The sequence below is a fragment of the Lonchura striata genome, chromosome 32, assembly GCF_046129695.1.
Source record: "Lonchura striata isolate bLonStr1 chromosome 32, bLonStr1.mat, whole genome shotgun sequence".
Taxonomy (NCBI): domain Eukaryota; kingdom Metazoa; phylum Chordata; class Aves; order Passeriformes; family Estrildidae; genus Lonchura; species Lonchura striata.
In genome coordinates this window covers 4,917,839-4,934,134 of record NC_134634.1, presented here as the reverse complement: position 1 = coordinate 4,934,134, position 16,296 = coordinate 4,917,839, and the positions used below count along the sequence as shown (strand labels likewise).

Sequence of the window (16,296 nt, the reverse complement as noted above, 5' to 3'; positions counted from 1 at the left end):
GCCCGCCCTTCCAGGGGCCGCGCCGGGCCGGCGCTCGGCCCGCTCGGGGCCGCCCCGGCGAGGAACGGCGGAGTCGCGATCGCCGTGGCCGCGATACCGCGTGGAGTCAGGGGCTCGGGATGAGAGGCGAGAACAGCTCGTGGACTGTGTAAGTAAAATTAAAGAGTTGCCGTCTTCTGCCCGCAGCATCTCCAAGATCTGCCAATCCGGAACGCACCATTTGCTTTTCCCACCGCACCGCCCGAGCCAAAGCGCTATTCTGGCTTTACATCGGGTTTGGCTATTTCTTCCTTCTGGGCTGGCTGGCGTGAGTTGCTTTAATACCACTGCAAAGATGCACAACAGTACGGGGGTGGAAACTGCTCTCCAAGATCTGCCACAACTCCAGTCGCCTGCGCTGGACCTGCCAAAGCCACCGGCCAGAGAGGGTCCCGCCGAGGTGACATGGGCCTACTGTGGGATGTCATGCTGTCACACTTCGTCACTGCCATTAAATAGTCCTGCTGAAATTATCCCAAGGATCAACGTAGAGAAAATCCAGTAGGTGGTGCTTGAGAGAGCAGACACTTTATTGCTGGCTTTCCTAAAATATGTTAAGCCCTACAATGGCACCACAGTCTGTAGACAATTATAGTTGTCCTTAAGCTCTGAAAAGCCAGGAAGTAATTTCTGAAATCTTCCCCCATGGCCATCAGTTTGTTAGCATCCTTAATCTAGAAATCAAATGGCTAGTATCTTAAAAAATAAAATAAATTAGCCCCTGCTCTCTCAGCAGTGTTCAATCTCAACAACTGGAAGTCCCTTCCAGAAACAGTCAAATGCAGCTACACATCAGATTTATGGCAGTAATGTTATCACTAGCACTGTGACTCTTGGAGAAATAAATTTTATAATCTTGACATAGATCTCCACACAGATAGAGTACGGGTGTTTCATCTTTACCATTATGCAAAATAACCAGTGCTGTGTTTTCCAAACGAGGTCTCTATGCACCTGCTTCTTAAAATAGAAGTCACTCACTCCACATACTGGTTCTTACATCTTATACTAGATTCTGTCAGGAGCTTGATTGCTAGTGTATCAGTTCCAAGCAGGTACGACACATTCATCACTGTAACAATTGCAGCAATGACTGTTTTCATAACAGTGCCCTAAGTTAATCACATTTGTCTGCCACGCTTTGATAACTGAATACTCATGACCACATTCTGGTAAGTAGATCTTCATTTTCTAGGGTGAGTAATATCAGTGAACATTTAACTCTGGCCCTCAACATGCTGTTCCTTATTTGTATCTAAAGTTCTAAGAAGTTTTGCTCATTTAACTTGAAAACTCCCCTGTTTCTTCTCCTGTGGCTCTGTTCAGGGCATGCTTTGCTCCACAATTGGGTCAAGGCCTCTCTGCCTGTGGGAACTCAAAATGTCTCTCAAACATTTTTAGAGGTTCCAAGCCTTAGTCAGAGGCATTCTAGACCCTGGCAGACAGCTGAAAAACAGCTGTAACTTTGAGTTGGGGCCATGGGGTGAGTTGCCAGCTTTGGAGGTGGAACAAGCAGTCACAAAAGGTTAGATAGTATAGTAAAAGTAATTACAAAGTAGAGGGGAATTTTTTTTTAGTATTGTAAAGGGGGGTTTTAGCACATATACAGGGGGGTTTTCACTTTGTACATGGGGGTCAGAAGTTCTAAGATGGAGGAAAGTGGGCTGATCCTGTTCTTCCTCCTTCTTTTTCCTTGCCTCCATGTTCTTGGTCATGTTGGCAGTCACAGATTGGTTTACAGTAGAAAAGCACTTTGTAATATAGGTAGTAGGTATTGGGGGAAAACTATAAACATGTAATACGTAATATATCATATAAAAGATAGCAGCAGCCCTGGGCGGGGAGAGAGACGAAGAAGACAGCAGATAGAGAGGATGTCAGGGTGTGTGTGTGCCTCTACCCAGGCCGCTGATCAAATAGCCGCAGTCCAAGAACATAATCTGTTAGATAACTAGCAATAAACTGCCTTGAGACTGAACAGCTAAAGCCTGTGGAGTTTTTCTTTGGAAGCACGGGTTGGAGGAGGAATTTCACCACCATATGAGACCCCAGAGCAAGGCTGTGGTTCTCACATCTGCCAAACATTTTCATTAGGAACACAGCACACTACACTTGTGTGTGAAACAGGAGTTTCTTGTTATTAGGACTAAGTCTACATACAGCAGACTTCTGATTATATTATAAATAATACAGCTGTGCATTCATTCATACTCCTAGAAGTATAATGGGACAGGACAGTTCGTTGTAAGGGATACATACTATTTTGTCATTGAACAATAAGGTATTCAATGGGGAAGAGATTGTTTTGAGAACTAAATCTGCTCTCTGACTGGAAAAGAGAAAGAACAAAACAAACTGGCTGTAAAATCCAGCAGCATTCCAGCAAGTAGCTTTCCTCCCGTCCTGCACAGGGCTCCCTCCCCAACAATCCGGATGCCAGCCGCCTGCTTGGACCATCCCCTAGATGCTCGGGAAGGGGTGGGATGCGGACAGCACGCCCCATGGCCCAGCTCCATCAGCACGCTCCACCCCCTCAAGTGGTGCTACAAGTAGGACAGAGAGATCAGAGCAGAGACACAGGAAACACAAACCCAGACTGGTCTGGAAAGAAAATCATCAAGACTACAGAAGAGAAAAAGCAAAAAGGTAGGCACTACTCTGCACCTGTTTCAAAAAGGGCATTTCCTGTTTTCAACATCAATGGCATTGTCATTAAATACTATTAAATATTATTATTTAATAAATCCCAATTTAATAAATGAAGTACCATGATAGTTAACTAACTGAACTATTGCCTTCCTGCTTTTGAAATAATTCATAGCGTAGGTAAAGATGCTAACTTTCAGTTGTTTCAAGAAAGCTGAAGCTTTCCAGGGAAAGGGCTGACATGCCTTTTTGTTCACATTTGATAAGTGACAGCTCTTTTTTAGGTCTTATTCCACATAGGTAAGATAATGCTTACATTATTACTGCTTAGGCTGTTAGTAATAATAGGTTAATATGTGGGATTTTAAGTGTTCCTGTTGACGATGCTTCAGCAAAAAGAGACAAATTTAAGGTATAATATAGTGTTCTATCCTAATGTATTTGAAAGTGTAGAATCAAAATGTCAGAACATCACATCTAGGTCTTTGACTTATTGGTCTAGTATTTTTGAGAGGCCTACCAGATGCACACTGCTTGCCGGTTTCTGCTTGGAGCCTTGTAAGCATACTTTTCAAACAGTCAAATTATTTCAATTTGACGGCTTTTCATTCCAGTTGACTGGCCTAAGTTGTACCTTTCCCAAAACTGAAAATAAATGTATGGCAACATCTGTTACCAGTTTTCCATGCATAGTGGGACAGCAGCTATCAGTGGATGGACAGGAAGAGGTGGGGGAAATGCTGCAGCGCTATAAGCTAAGATAGCCTGAACAGGGGCAACAGAAATCAGTGGAAGACAGGATGTGACATCTAATGTAAAACCACTTTAGAGAGACTATCTACAGCATTTTGCAGTATAAACACTTGCTGTGTATGGCTAGAACCTACTTGTACAGATGAATATATGAGTTGAACTTGATTAAGCCATGCAGGTGCTTTTTTAAATAGAGACTCCTCATGTCAGTCTTCCAGGCAAAGAAAGTATTAAAAAGACATTTTTAAGTTTAAACTACCTGCTGGTTTCAGGTACGTAGGACTTCTTCCAAGATATCAGTTAGGCCAGCTGTCCTCCCAGACAAAAAAAAAAACCCAAAACAAACAAAAATACCCCTTATGTTGTCTTGTTTTGGGGCATCTTAGCAGGTACCTCAGAAATAAGGTCTCAACAGTTCTTTACTGTGCTTCCCAGGCAGGAATTCTAACAAGGCAGCTCAGCTGTGATCTAAGTAGTTTCACTGAACAAAGCTTTTCTTGAAAACAAACGCCTTAGCTACCAGAATTCTGTTTCTTGCAGTTGTAAGAACTTCAAGCCTTTTCCACAGATAACAACAAAGATCACCTGTGATACCAACAATTAGCAAGTTAAAACATTGCTACTGTGGGATTCAGAACACAAGCCTGCATAGATGTAATATGGAACCACAGCTGCACGGAGTAAGGATACTACGCAGGGTTATGGCAGAAACCAAGCAACTGGATGGCAGTTCAGATCATTCACTTTGACTTTGGGAATGCTACTGATTTAGTTCAGATTGAATTGAAGTTGAAATTGAATGCTGAAAGTCAATTAATTGAAAATCACTTGTACCATTTTTAAAAAGGCGTGCCATACAATGCAAAAAGTTTCCTAAGAGCTGAAAATAGCTTGAAAATATATAAAAACTGTACTGTGAAATCTACAGACCAATACAAATCACTGAGATATGTGCCAAATTTTAAGGATTTTATCATTAATATGTGACTCAAAGATAAAGCATTGGGTAATTAAGGTCCTTGGAGGATGTTCTTGGGAATCTTTTTAGTCTGACTCACAGCTTAAGTCCCATCTTTTTGCAGCCTGAGGATGAGAAATCACATCCTAAATTATCCTGCTGTATTCTTGATTCTGCTTCAGAAACTGGACTATTTGTGCCTTTTGCTTTGAACAAATTTTAAAACAGACAATGAAAGAAACCAAATGACAAAACTACTAAAAAACCACAGAGTCTTTCTCCATACTAGCCTTGAATCCCAATTTATGACTCATCTATCATACTTCAATTTCAGCAGCTGTTATCCAGCTGCCTTTTCTGGCTTTATATAAATAGAGTCTGAGTTCATGATTTCTGAAAGTAGTAGTTTTCTCAAATTAATTGGGTTAGCTTTCTGCATATAACATAGACAATAAACAGGTGATAGTGTGGGAACAGTGCCTGAATATTATTTCAAATATTTGGAACTTCAGGACAATCCTAGAGACTGGAAATTAAATTGTATCTTCTTGCCTGTTGTGCCTGCTTACTGTATCACACTCCCAGATCTTGGTTTGTAGAGGAGGTATCATATTTTAAAAGGAAGAGAGAAAATGGACTTCTGGTGTGGGACTTGTTTAAAGGTGGGGGGCTCCACCACAACTACATCACACCTTCACAATCTCCCACTAGGGATCAATGAAAGTTCTCTCCCAAGAGTACTGATATAGGAGTCAGACTATGTAAATTGATTTGGAGAAAGTAGAAACTCTTCCTGGTGGACTGAGGAGGGCTTTGAACTGTAAAGCTGCTGAAAGGATTAGGGGGGATAATTATAGTTGTGACTGCGTAGAAGTGACATACAGAAAGATGCTGCAACAAATAAATGACACTATCATAACAAAAGCTAGCCTGCCAGACCATTGCCATACTCTGCCTTTTTTAGCAAAAGCATATGATAATAGTAAAAACTAAAGGCTTATAAGACACACAGCAGTACTGTCCCCACCTATCATCAAGCAAAATAATTTTGCCTACACATCCTCTACACAAGAGCAAAGCCTTCACTCTCACTCAAAGCAGCAGTCATACAAAAAATGCAAATCCTCTTAAACTACTGTTACCATATCACTGTTACTGACCCTTCAGCAGATGTCTGTGTCTCTGCAAGAAATCTCTTAAGTAGGTGTCAGTAATCTGAATTTCAATCAACGCATTCAAATCACCATCAGACAAGCCCATCTCTCTAATACTGCACACAGTACTGTTGGCATCCTGCAATTTAGGGAAAAAGTGCTTGAAATTTACTTCTGTCTTATTCCCCAGGAAACACCCTCTCAGTTTCCTCCAGACATAAAAGAGTGTGCTTTAGCTTATCGAGTTTCTAAGTCTATCAAGTAAAAGCACATCTGGGTCCAGCCTGGCAATTTCCCCAGGAAGACCAGGATAGTTAGACCAGACAGCTGAAAAGCGATGGGTTGAAAATGTGTAAAAAGAACTTCTGTAATTTAAAATTTTCATTTAAGGCTACACCTTGAACTCTGTTCACACTGTAAAACTCGTTTTTTCAACATCTTTTTTTTTTGTCTCGACAGATATTTTGAAATTTGGAACTGATGTGGAAAGCACTCAAAATGGAAGGCAAACTCCCATGTGTCCTTCTGCTGATGGGAGCAATCATGACTGCCCAGTGCCAGGTAAGAGGCTAATGCATCAAATAATTCTCTTGCCATCTTCCTGTATTTTCAGCAGCACTTCCCTACCATTGACTCCAGCTGTCTGCATCAGGCAGAAGGAGAATCTGCTTAGCTCACTAGAAATCAGAGGAATAAATGTTTACCTTTTGTTGCGGATGTGTTATGTGTTATCCTGGCTGGTTTTCATGTCAGTAAGCAAGTCTTCTCCAGATATTCTTCATGTATCTATTCACTGTCACCTTTTTTTGTTAATAAGAATTCCACTGTAACCCACCTTTCATTTTCTATGGTCATCCTCTTCATCACTACTCTCACTTAAAACTGGACATCAATGGTTCCTTGTCCCCTCACTTTAAGCCTCACACTGCACACAGCTTGAGTAAATGCTACACAATTGTAAAATGCTTACTCCCTTTCTCCTTCTTTTTTGTCTTCTTTCTTTTGTGGCCTACTCAAAGAAGCTTTCTAAATTGGTTTCTTCCACAAAACTTTATGCTAAATATTTCATTTAATTGACTGCAGGAAATACATCTCTAAAAGATAATCAAGCTGCAAAGTCATATGGGGAAACTGCATGTCAGTGAGCAAAAGTAACTGGTGTTTGACTTTACTTTGGAATTTGCTTGAACCTTCTTCAAATAGCAGAAAGCTGACAAGCTTTAGTTAGCATTTGCAATGCCCCAAGAGCGCATAATGACTTCACACACAACGTGAGTATAACACATCCCAAGTTCACATCACTCAGATGAAAAGCAATCACCTGGTAATCCATGGCAACTAAATGTTTACAATTCTTAGGAACTTATACTGAGGTATTAGAGGCAGTTTTCACCAGACTGTCTGACAAGAGGGCAGACAGTTCCTCAGAGCTTCCCTGATTTATATGCCCTCAAGAAAAAGACTGACTCTTTAAAGGTACTTGTTCTCTCATATTTTTAAGAGAGCAGTTACTCACATAATTAACCTTTGCTTGCAGGGCTTACACATGCGTTTCAAACGAGGAGCCAGATCTAGAGGTAAGCCAGGCTAACTAAAACCATGTTAGCTGGAGCAATATGAACATAGGAGGGGAAAGTGAATGATGTTGAAGAAACAGCCTGAAAGCTTTTTGTCACAGTTATGTGGATGAGAGATTCAGAAGGCAAAATACCAGACCATTAATACCGTCCACAACAAAGTTTTCCCCTCCCTCTGCTCTTCCTGAAAGAAAAAAAGGGTAGTCAATAGTGGAATAGTACATCTGGCAGCATAGCAGAGAGAGAGATGGGACAGTTGTGGTCTGAGAAGGAAAAAGGGCCACCCATGAGACAGATGCTCCCATCACAGATACTTTTCTCCTGGAAACAGAAGGGAATCCTTTTGCTCAGCCAGGTCTTTTCCCTGAATCTCTAAAAGAGGATTTCCTTTCTCTGATTACAGCTGTTTGCACAGATAATTCATCCACAGAAATTTATCAACACAGGGGGACCTGGCTGAGGCTTTCAGGGAGCAGAATAGAATATTGTAGGTGCAACAGTGGTTGGAGTCGTTGTCGCACTGTGCCTGTCAGAGGTATGTATGACAAAGAAAAAGGAAATGGTGATTGTCCATCTAATCATCCTAAAGAAAAACTCCACAGTCATGGTCAGAGTTACTGCACAGAAAATTTGTCTGGGAATAGAAGAGGATAGAAATGAAAACACTGTACACTGTCTCAGGCAGGACTAAGTGAGAGTGGGCATGGGGCTGAGGAAGTCTAATAAAATATATGGAGAAAATGAAACAAAGAAAGAATGAAAGCACGACATAAAAAGGCTGCAAGAACATGGCAATACCAGGTGGGTAGGGAAAAACAGAATAGGCTAAAGGAGATTGACAGGAAAACGGAAAATGTGTATACATTGCCAGCTTCTTGCTTCTGTGAAATCTAACAGTATTTCCTGGCTTTTGCTTATTCCACAGTCTGCACTAGAAATAAATGCTACAATGGGGGCCAATGTTCACAGGCATATTATTCCCCACAGCTCTTCATCTGCCAGTGCCACCAAGGTTTCTCAGGGAAGCAGTGTGAAATAGGTGAGTATATCACATCAACTGCTGTGAGCAATGCTATTGATGTTAGCAATGCAGTGCACAAGGATGAGACACCCAGAAGCTCCTGCTGTAGGCTAGGTTCTCTAATAAGTTGTCTTTTTTTATTCTAAAGCTAGAATAACCAAAGAACTTTTAAAGACACCTGGGTTTTTCTTGGTGTCTCTTAATAAAACTGTGAATTGTACAACTGAAGACCTTCATGTACACTTACAGTCTGCCTGACAGAGCATTTTCACTGACTTACTGGACAAGATATCCGTGAGCCAAGTTTAAACAGAACAGAGACTTGGGAAACTGTCTGGGAAAGAATTTGGATGCTGTCCTTACATTTTGTTCCCTTTTGTTCAGATACTGAAGTTAAATGCTACAAAGACACTGGAGTAACATATAGGGGTACCTGGAGCATGACAGAGAGTGGAACTGAATGTTTAAATTGGAATAGCGATGGCTTGGTGAACTGGATGTACAGTGGCCAAAGAGAGGATGCTGCTGAGTTGGGATTGGGCAATCACAACTATTGCAGGTGAGGGGCTGATGGCACACAGGTCAGAGCCACAGGAATCAGCCCATTCAAAGAGCCTGGAGCAAAATAATGGCTGCTTGCTGTAGTCTGATTTCAAGCAGTGAACATTCTGCACAGGTGCAGGTACTGTGCAGCCCATGAGCAGTAACTGCAACATCTGTAGATATATCTGAACTTCAGATCTTCCTAGACTGGATGTTTATGGCAAACTACAAAATGCAAGTATCGCTCACCCCACAGGCTTTCCCTTACCCCTTCCCAGCCCTCCCTAAACTCCATTTGTAATTCAGTTTCCTACTGCTTCAAATCCTGGTCAAAACCATAAAAACATTGTGTTTCCTGTACATGACCTTAACTACACAAACATGCTGTCCACTCCTGCTAGCTACTTGCCATCTCATCTTCACTTCAATGTATTCTAGTTTTAAAATTAAAATAGGAATTCTAGCAACTTCTGACAGTTCAGTCCACATCTTCACTGCAGAGCAGGATTAAGTTAGCAAAGCAGAAGGTCTGTATGTCACTATTGGCAATAGCTTTATAATAATGCATAATATTGTAACTCTTTCAGAAACCCAGATGAGGATTCCAGACCTTGGTGCTATATCTACAAAGGGGGAAGGTACACCTGGGAACACTGCAGTGTGCCCTCCTGTTCAAAAGGTACGTGCAGGGTACAGGGAATAGACTTTGGAATTTCCATTATTCACTGCATATGTAAGGGTTCTCTGTGAACTTGGACTATTTCTGTAGCCTAAAAATGTTAAGACTCCCATATCATATTTAGGCTTTTAGTACTTATGACACTGAGAGAATGAGATATGTAGAGGTAATATATAGATGCCTTGATAGAAATCCCCCCTAGGATTTCTATCTGAACTGACAGGTTCACATCAATAGGTTAATGTGCAGCTTTCTTACTGAAGTTAGGAACATCAACTGCAGATCTGGAAGAGGTACAGATTACCGCGGCAGCCACAGTGTTACCAGTTCTGGAGCTACCTGTTTGAAGTGGAATTCTCGAATCCTTGTCAACAAGCTGTATACTGCTTGGAGAAGAGATGCTTATCAGCTGGGCCTTGGTAGTCACAATTTCTGCAGGTATGTAGTTGGTTATAGCATAATAAAAAAAAAAAACATCAAACTGCCTTGCAGTACTCTTAAGGCAAGGGTCTAGTCTTTTACATGGATTAGTAAAGCACAAGAAATACATTACTAGTGACAGTGAAACTCACTCCCAGTAGTAACTTTATTCCACCTGACCTATTTATGCTTCTCTAAGATCAGACTCCACAAGTGCAAATTTCATATACCCTTAGGGCCCTCTGAATCTCTAGAAAAATCAAAAATAATACACTTGGGTCGCAGTCTGACATCTTTAGCTCTCTGCATACTCTCTGCAGATCTGATAATAAAAATAGCTCTTCTCTCTCCTATGCTGCAGGAATCCTGATAATGACAGTAAGCCCTGGTGCCATGTCCTGAAAGGAAATCAGCTCACATGGGAGTACTGCAATGTGCCTACTTGCTGTAAGGATACCAGCATTCCTGATTCTTCTCTTTCTTTGAAGCATTACTGTCCTGCATGTCATCTGTATTAAAATAAGATCTGGAAAAAAAAAAAAAAAAAAAAAGGCATCTTCCAGTTAAAAAAGAACTGGAGTTAAACAAGAAAACCATTTTGGAGCAGAAAGAGATTCTGTAGCTCCACTCTCATAGAAGTGCCTTTTGGTCTGCCAGAAGAGAAAATTGCAGAAATGGAGAACAGGAAAGGCAGGGTTTCCTTACTGTATTTTTCAAATCAGAATACAAGTTTCCTAGGAAACAGGGATGAGTCAAATACTAAACAGTTTGTGGCAGGCTGCCTCAGCATGGACTGGTGACTAGGAGGCTCTTAACCCTAACTCAAAGCAAGAGTGCCTGAACAAAAAACCTGTTTTTGGGTTTGTCATCCACAGCCACCTGTGGCTTACGGCAGCGCGGAGTACGCCAGTACAGGATTAAAGGTGGTTCCTACGCAGACATTGCGGCTCACCCGTGGCAAGCTGCCATCTTTGTGAAGTATCACCGAGTGCCTGGAGAGCACTTCCTCTGTGGAGGAATTCTGATCAGCTCCTGCTGGGTTTTGTCAGCTGCTCATTGTTTTGAGGAAGGGTAAGTTGAAGATTCAGTACTATCTGGGGAAAAAAGTCTGGAAAACAGAAACATTCAGTATAGCTTTACTGGAAGGGTATAAGACTTGGAAAAAAAACCCTTTTTATCCCAGTAAGTCTGCACTAAAGATTATAGCTAATTGTGCTGAGCATTACAGAGAGGCATTTAATTGGGCAAAGTAGCAGGATGGAATTAAGGTACCACAGGAGAGTACCAGATGCTTTAAGAACAGAGTTTTCAATACACAATGCAGAACCATCTGAAACTTAAGAACAGCAAGGGGCTGGCAGAGGAGCTTTGCCCTGATGGCTGTTAGCACATAGAACAAAAATGAAGGCAAATAAGTTACTTTGAACTCAAACTGCCTGGGTAACAAACTAGTAATAGATCTAAAATAAATTAAAATAAGCAGACTTTCCAATAGCACATCTTCAAGGGAAGGGTCCACTCCATTAAACACAGGAATAGACACTCTCTTTTCTTCAGCTTTAGTACAAATCAGCTGCAAATTGTGCTGGGTAGGACTTCCCGAGCAACTCCCGAGGAAAACGAACAGAAGTTTCAAGTGAAGAACTACACTGTGCATCAGAGATTTGACTCAGAAAATTTCAACAATGATATTGGTAAGAACTTCTCTGACTCTATGACTGGAAGGTCATGGTTGGCTCAAATTTGTGATTAATGAAGTGGGGATATGTTTTCCTTGTTCAGCTCTATTGCAGTTGAACTCAGATGCAGAAGACTGTGCTGTTGAAACAGGCACTGTCCGCACAGCCTGCCTCCCCATGCCAGAGCTGCAGCTGCCTGACTGGACTGAATGTGAGATCTCTGGTTATGGCAGAAATGAAGAATGTAAGTAGAAAATGTAAGTCTATGTGCCCAGAGCTTGAGTCCTCTACTCTCAAAGAATTCAAGCCTTTAGCATCACTGAATGCATAACGTATCATATTGGCTTGTATGAGCACTACAAAATGTACATAGGGGTTACTCAAAATCAAGTGTTGCTGTAAGTTATTCATCTCAGTTCTGTCAGTTGCAGGGGTTGGTCTGTCAGTAGTAGAGTCTTCCTTGATACTCTCCACAGTACAAAAGTAAAAACAAAATGGCACAATGAATAAGGTAGGAGAGACATAAGATTTGCAATCAGGGCTGCCACATCTGCTGAACTCAGTACATTTAGATATTGTAATTTGGACAGAAATCCATTTCTGTCAAGCCTTGATACACCATATAGTTGCAGATTGAGGCATTATTCTAAGAGACATTGGCTATGCAGAGATTAGCAAAAAAAAAAAAAAAGCTAAAGAAATAACAATCCCAGATATACATTAAAATCTGGTTAAATTGTTTTTAAAGTGAACTATAATGAACAGAAAAAAAAAGCTGTCTGAAAGTGTATACAGGCAGACCTGTATTTATAAAGTAAACAAAAAAACCCCAGCCCTTATTTTACTTTCTTCCTTTTCCATTTTCTTTAAATTCTCTAACTTGTAAACTTAGTAAGACAAAAACTGTAAAGCATCCATCATACAAGACCTAATCAGAGTTTGGATCCATAGGGGTTTTGGAACAGACCTAAAGACACAGCATGTAAGGAGGGCCTAAAGTATTTTTAAAGTACTCTTAAAGTTGGTCCTCAGCATTGTTTACAGGGACTACAGGATAAACTCTGAGAGGGAAAAGATGCTGCAACTGTAATTCAAAACTCTACTGAATAACAACAATCCTGCCAGCTTTCAGTTTTGTGCAATTGTAGCTATACAGGAGAATAAAACCACTATCCAAAACTGACTGCCCAAATCTCTTCCATTCCAACATAAGCATACCAGTTACTCAGTATCATGTATGACAAAACATCTAATTTTTATTAGTGCAAGTCTAATACGAAAAAGTTAGGATCCTGTTTCATACAGTTAAGGTGTTTTCATAGACATTTCCCGTGACTTCACTTTGATTGATGTAACTATGCAAAGATGACTTATCCACCCAAGAAACCTGGCAGTCTTTAATTTGGGGCCTGCATAAACCTCTCTAGGTTGCTGAAAAAACAGTATTGTTTCTCAACTAGATTTAAGCTGTTCTGATTACTGAGGTAGAACATCCAAGATAGAAAAAGACCCTTTTGCAAGGAAATTTTAGTTTAGCCACAGAGCTACTTCTGTTCACTCTCCCCTAAACTATGGAAACAGAATTGCAACTTTTAAAAAACATATATATGCACATACACAGACTTATATATGTATTTATATTGTCATTTTTCTTCCAGTTTCTCCATTCTATTCAGAGAACCTGAAGGAAGGCCATGTCAGATTGTTCCCAGCCAGTCGGTGCACAGCACAGTATCTAGACAACCGGACAGTTACAGACAATATGCTATGTGCAGGAGACACAAGGAACCTTGATGATGCCTGCAAGGTAAACACAACTCTGTTCTTTTTTCTTTTCCTTGTCTCTTTTTCTTTTCTCTGTACTTTGAGCTAACAAAACAGAAAGCTTCAGAAAATAGTTTAAAGAAGTTATGCATTTGCCTACATGGCAGTTCTAGTAGACTTTTCATGAACAGAACTGGTGGCTTCTCTTTTATTTCTCTTCCCCCACCACTCACAGGGGAAGGCAGGGAACATTTAAGCAATCAAACCAGAGCAACACAGACTGAAAATCCCAAATACAGGAAATACCACAAAACTGAACAGGAAAATCCACCCCAACATTTCCTAGTATTTTCTGTTATGTGAACATGCAAAACACTCAGCAGGAGGTTCTGTAGAAGGAAGGGGGTGCCTCTCAACTGAAAAGTAGAAAAAAGGAGAATAAAGGCTGAAAGATGGTAGAGGGCAATGACATGAGGAAAAAGGAAGGCGTGCATTCAGTCCACATCCTTTCTGTTTAAACAGCTATTTAATAATTTTGCTTTACTGTTACACACAGCAGTATAAAACCCCTTGGATCTTTATAACTTGAATAAAGGCCTTCCTTTCTTTGTTATTTTCAATATTTTATCTGCATTTCATAAATGAGCTCCATACAAAGTTGGACACTTTAGTGTTACATTTTTCTGTGTCTCTCCCCATAAGAGTAGCATTGAGGGAGTCTGGAACATAAAAGTGACTTAGGTAAAAGCACTGTTATTAAGAGCTCTTGATTTGTGAGCATACTACATAGGGTATTTCTGTAAACACTACTGCACCCTTAAAGGGGGGGGGGGGAAGCAATGCAAAACCAAAACAAGAGATTAATAACAATCTGCTATTTCTCTGTAGGGCGACTCTGGAGGGCCTCTGGTCTGTATGAAGGATGATCGTATGTATCTGATTGGAATCATCAGCTGGGGAATAGGCTGTGGCCGCAAAGACATACCTGGTGTTTATACAAATGTGACTCGTTATCTTGACTGGATTCAGGACACCATGAAACTCTGAGAAAGAAAAATGAACCCTTTCCAATCTGGTGACCATGCCCTCACAGCTTCCTTCTGGGTGCTTTAAGTGTGCTGACAGGGCTTCCTGTTTGTCCAGATGCTTATGACTTCTAGTACAACAGGAGGACAAACTGCAGTGTGTGGGAAGGGCATGTTCTCATAAGACTCTCCCTATTACAGGTTATTAGAAGTTAATCATCCTTTTCCCCAGCATCACCAAACTTTCATCTTGCATCAAACCACATAAATATGATAAAAAAATATTTCTGGCCATGAGTGAATAAACCAAGAGAGATCATGCATCTCTTTAGCAGCTAAATTGTTTTAGGAATGGGTGTGAACTGAAGGGGACGTTTAATTTCCTGAAAGCTTCATCTCCCTCCTTACTTGGCTGTACAACTGGAAGACATTAAGCTCTGTCCTTATACCATCTGACTTTGCTAATTTAAGCTGGTTTCAATAGCAGCTGGTTCCCAATAGAAAAAACAAAAGCTGTAGGCATGGGCTGCTTATTTCCAGATTAATATACTACTTATGTCTTCAGTTTGGAACCAATTAATTAACTGAGTTTGAGCTTAAACTCTCTGAGCAAATTCAGGATGGCTTGGTTATTAGGACATTTTATTCTTTCACTTGGTGTTGTTCCTGGTAATGGAATAGGTAAAAATTTTAACACTGGCTTGATCTGCCACAGAATCGATGCATATTTTTGACTATTAAATTTCTATGCATTATCATCTGCTTTGAAGAAAAAGCTTTCTCTTCTGTGCAGCAGTGCAAAACAAAGGACAAGTATATTGGTAGCTGTTTTAAGTGTCTGCTAGATTTCCATCCACAAGTAAAGGCCAAATCAGGTATCACAAAGCTGTGTTTGTTCTTTAACAGAACACAGGACAGTTACAACCAAGTCACCATGAACCAGAATCTTAGTAATCAGCATTATTTCCTTGCACTGCAGCTGCTACATGACACTAAATGCCATCTATGCACATCCTAAGAGTGAAACCTCTGAGAGCTTCTCTTTTGTCCCATTGTTTTGTAAACAGGTGTAACTACCATTTTACAAAAGGAAAACATTGTATCAAGGTTACAAAAGTAATTTGGTTTTATCATCAATCAGTAGCTAGAAAACTACCCTGTTGTATTTGGGAAAGTCAAAACATTGTAACTCAAAATATTTACTCTCAGTTTTTAAGAGCTCTCTGATAACCTAGTGTAACAGCTATTCAGATAAAGAATCTAAGCAGGTATATAAGAGCAATTTGGTAAGATGGCCATTACAGCTGCTCATAAAATGTAACTGAACCACACCTGACACAGATCTCTTTTAGAAAAATAGAACCTACAAAAATGTAAGCTGCAGATATCAGTTTTACCTCACAGCTATTACCAATTCTTAGAAAATACCATTAAATGAAATATCCAAGTTGACAAAAAATGCTAGATAAGCCCTAGCTGCCATCTCTGTACTTGCTCCTTCCTTTCATCCCAGTCTGTCTTCCGAGACATCTTCTCTGTAGCTGACTAAAAGAATGGCCCAGAATCAACCCCAAATTTTTACAAATGCTTCCTTATCCTTTATTTTTAAATAGATCCTTAATCTGGGAGATTCACCAAATCCTTGTCCAATACCTAGCATCTAGTATTCTCTAGCCTTACTTTAACTTGCATTTTATTTCTCAGAAGTTGCTGCAACCTAGTTCAGTGTGTTTAACTGCCTTTCTCTGGCTTCTTTACCCATTACATCCCTCCCTGATAAAAAGAAATCCCTGAGATGGTTTCCATCTTTACATCAACTTTCCCACTTCTTACAGTTTTTATCCCTACTTGTCCTCTTTCAGCAACACAGTAGCTCCATCTTGAGACAAGGCCTAAGAATAAGGACTGCTATCTGCCTGCTTGCTTCCATCTGACTTTGCAACTGACATTGTCATATTCAAGTTGTTTCAGAACCCTAGTTGACATCAGCTTTTTTTGTAACTGAAGTACACAGCTGCTCCTCATGCTTCCCTTGCAG

At 40.5% G+C, this 16,296-nt stretch overlaps 1 protein-coding gene across 4 annotated transcripts; it reads left to right on the top strand.

Annotated features, from left to right (window-relative positions):
• Window positions 1-15: 15 nt before the first annotated feature.
• Window positions 16-14,598, top strand: PLAT (plasminogen activator, tissue type). 4 transcript variants are annotated; one of them, XM_021535920.3, is made up of 15 exons: window positions 16-148; window positions 2,451-2,685; window positions 6,010-6,111; window positions 7,088-7,127; window positions 7,531-7,662; window positions 8,053-8,166; window positions 8,533-8,707; window positions 9,279-9,370; window positions 9,634-9,808; window positions 10,152-10,237; window positions 10,666-10,861; window positions 11,348-11,484; window positions 11,573-11,713; window positions 13,128-13,276; window positions 14,122-14,598. In XM_021535920.3, exons 3-15 carry the CDS (start codon window positions 6,031-6,033, stop codon window positions 14,278-14,280), a joined length of 1,677 nt encoding a protein of 558 aa, XP_021391595.1. In that variant the 5' UTR covers window positions 16-148; window positions 2,451-2,685; window positions 6,010-6,030; the 3' UTR covers window positions 14,281-14,598. The 4 variants fall into 4 exon arrangements, with proteins under 4 accessions (XP_021391595.1, XP_021391596.1, XP_021391597.1 ...); XM_021535921.3 differs by lacking the exon at window positions 2,451-2,685; XM_021535922.3 differs by lacking the exon at window positions 7,531-7,662.
• Window positions 14,599-16,296: the final 1,698 nt, after the last annotated feature.

Bases quoted from the DNA above. Each gene is read 5' to 3' on its own strand.
- PLAT (XM_021535921.3), top strand. From the start codon at position 6,031: ATGTGGAAAGCACTCAAAATGGAAGGCAAACTCCCATGTGTCCTTCTG. The intron at 6,112-7,087 runs GTAAGAGGCTAA...CTTTGCTTGCAG, and splicing joins TCATGACTGCCCAGTGCCAG to GGCTTACACATGCGTTTCAA. The intron at 7,663-8,052 runs GTATGTATGACA...CTTATTCCACAG, and splicing joins TCGCACTGTGCCTGTCAGAG to TCTGCACTAGAAATAAATGC.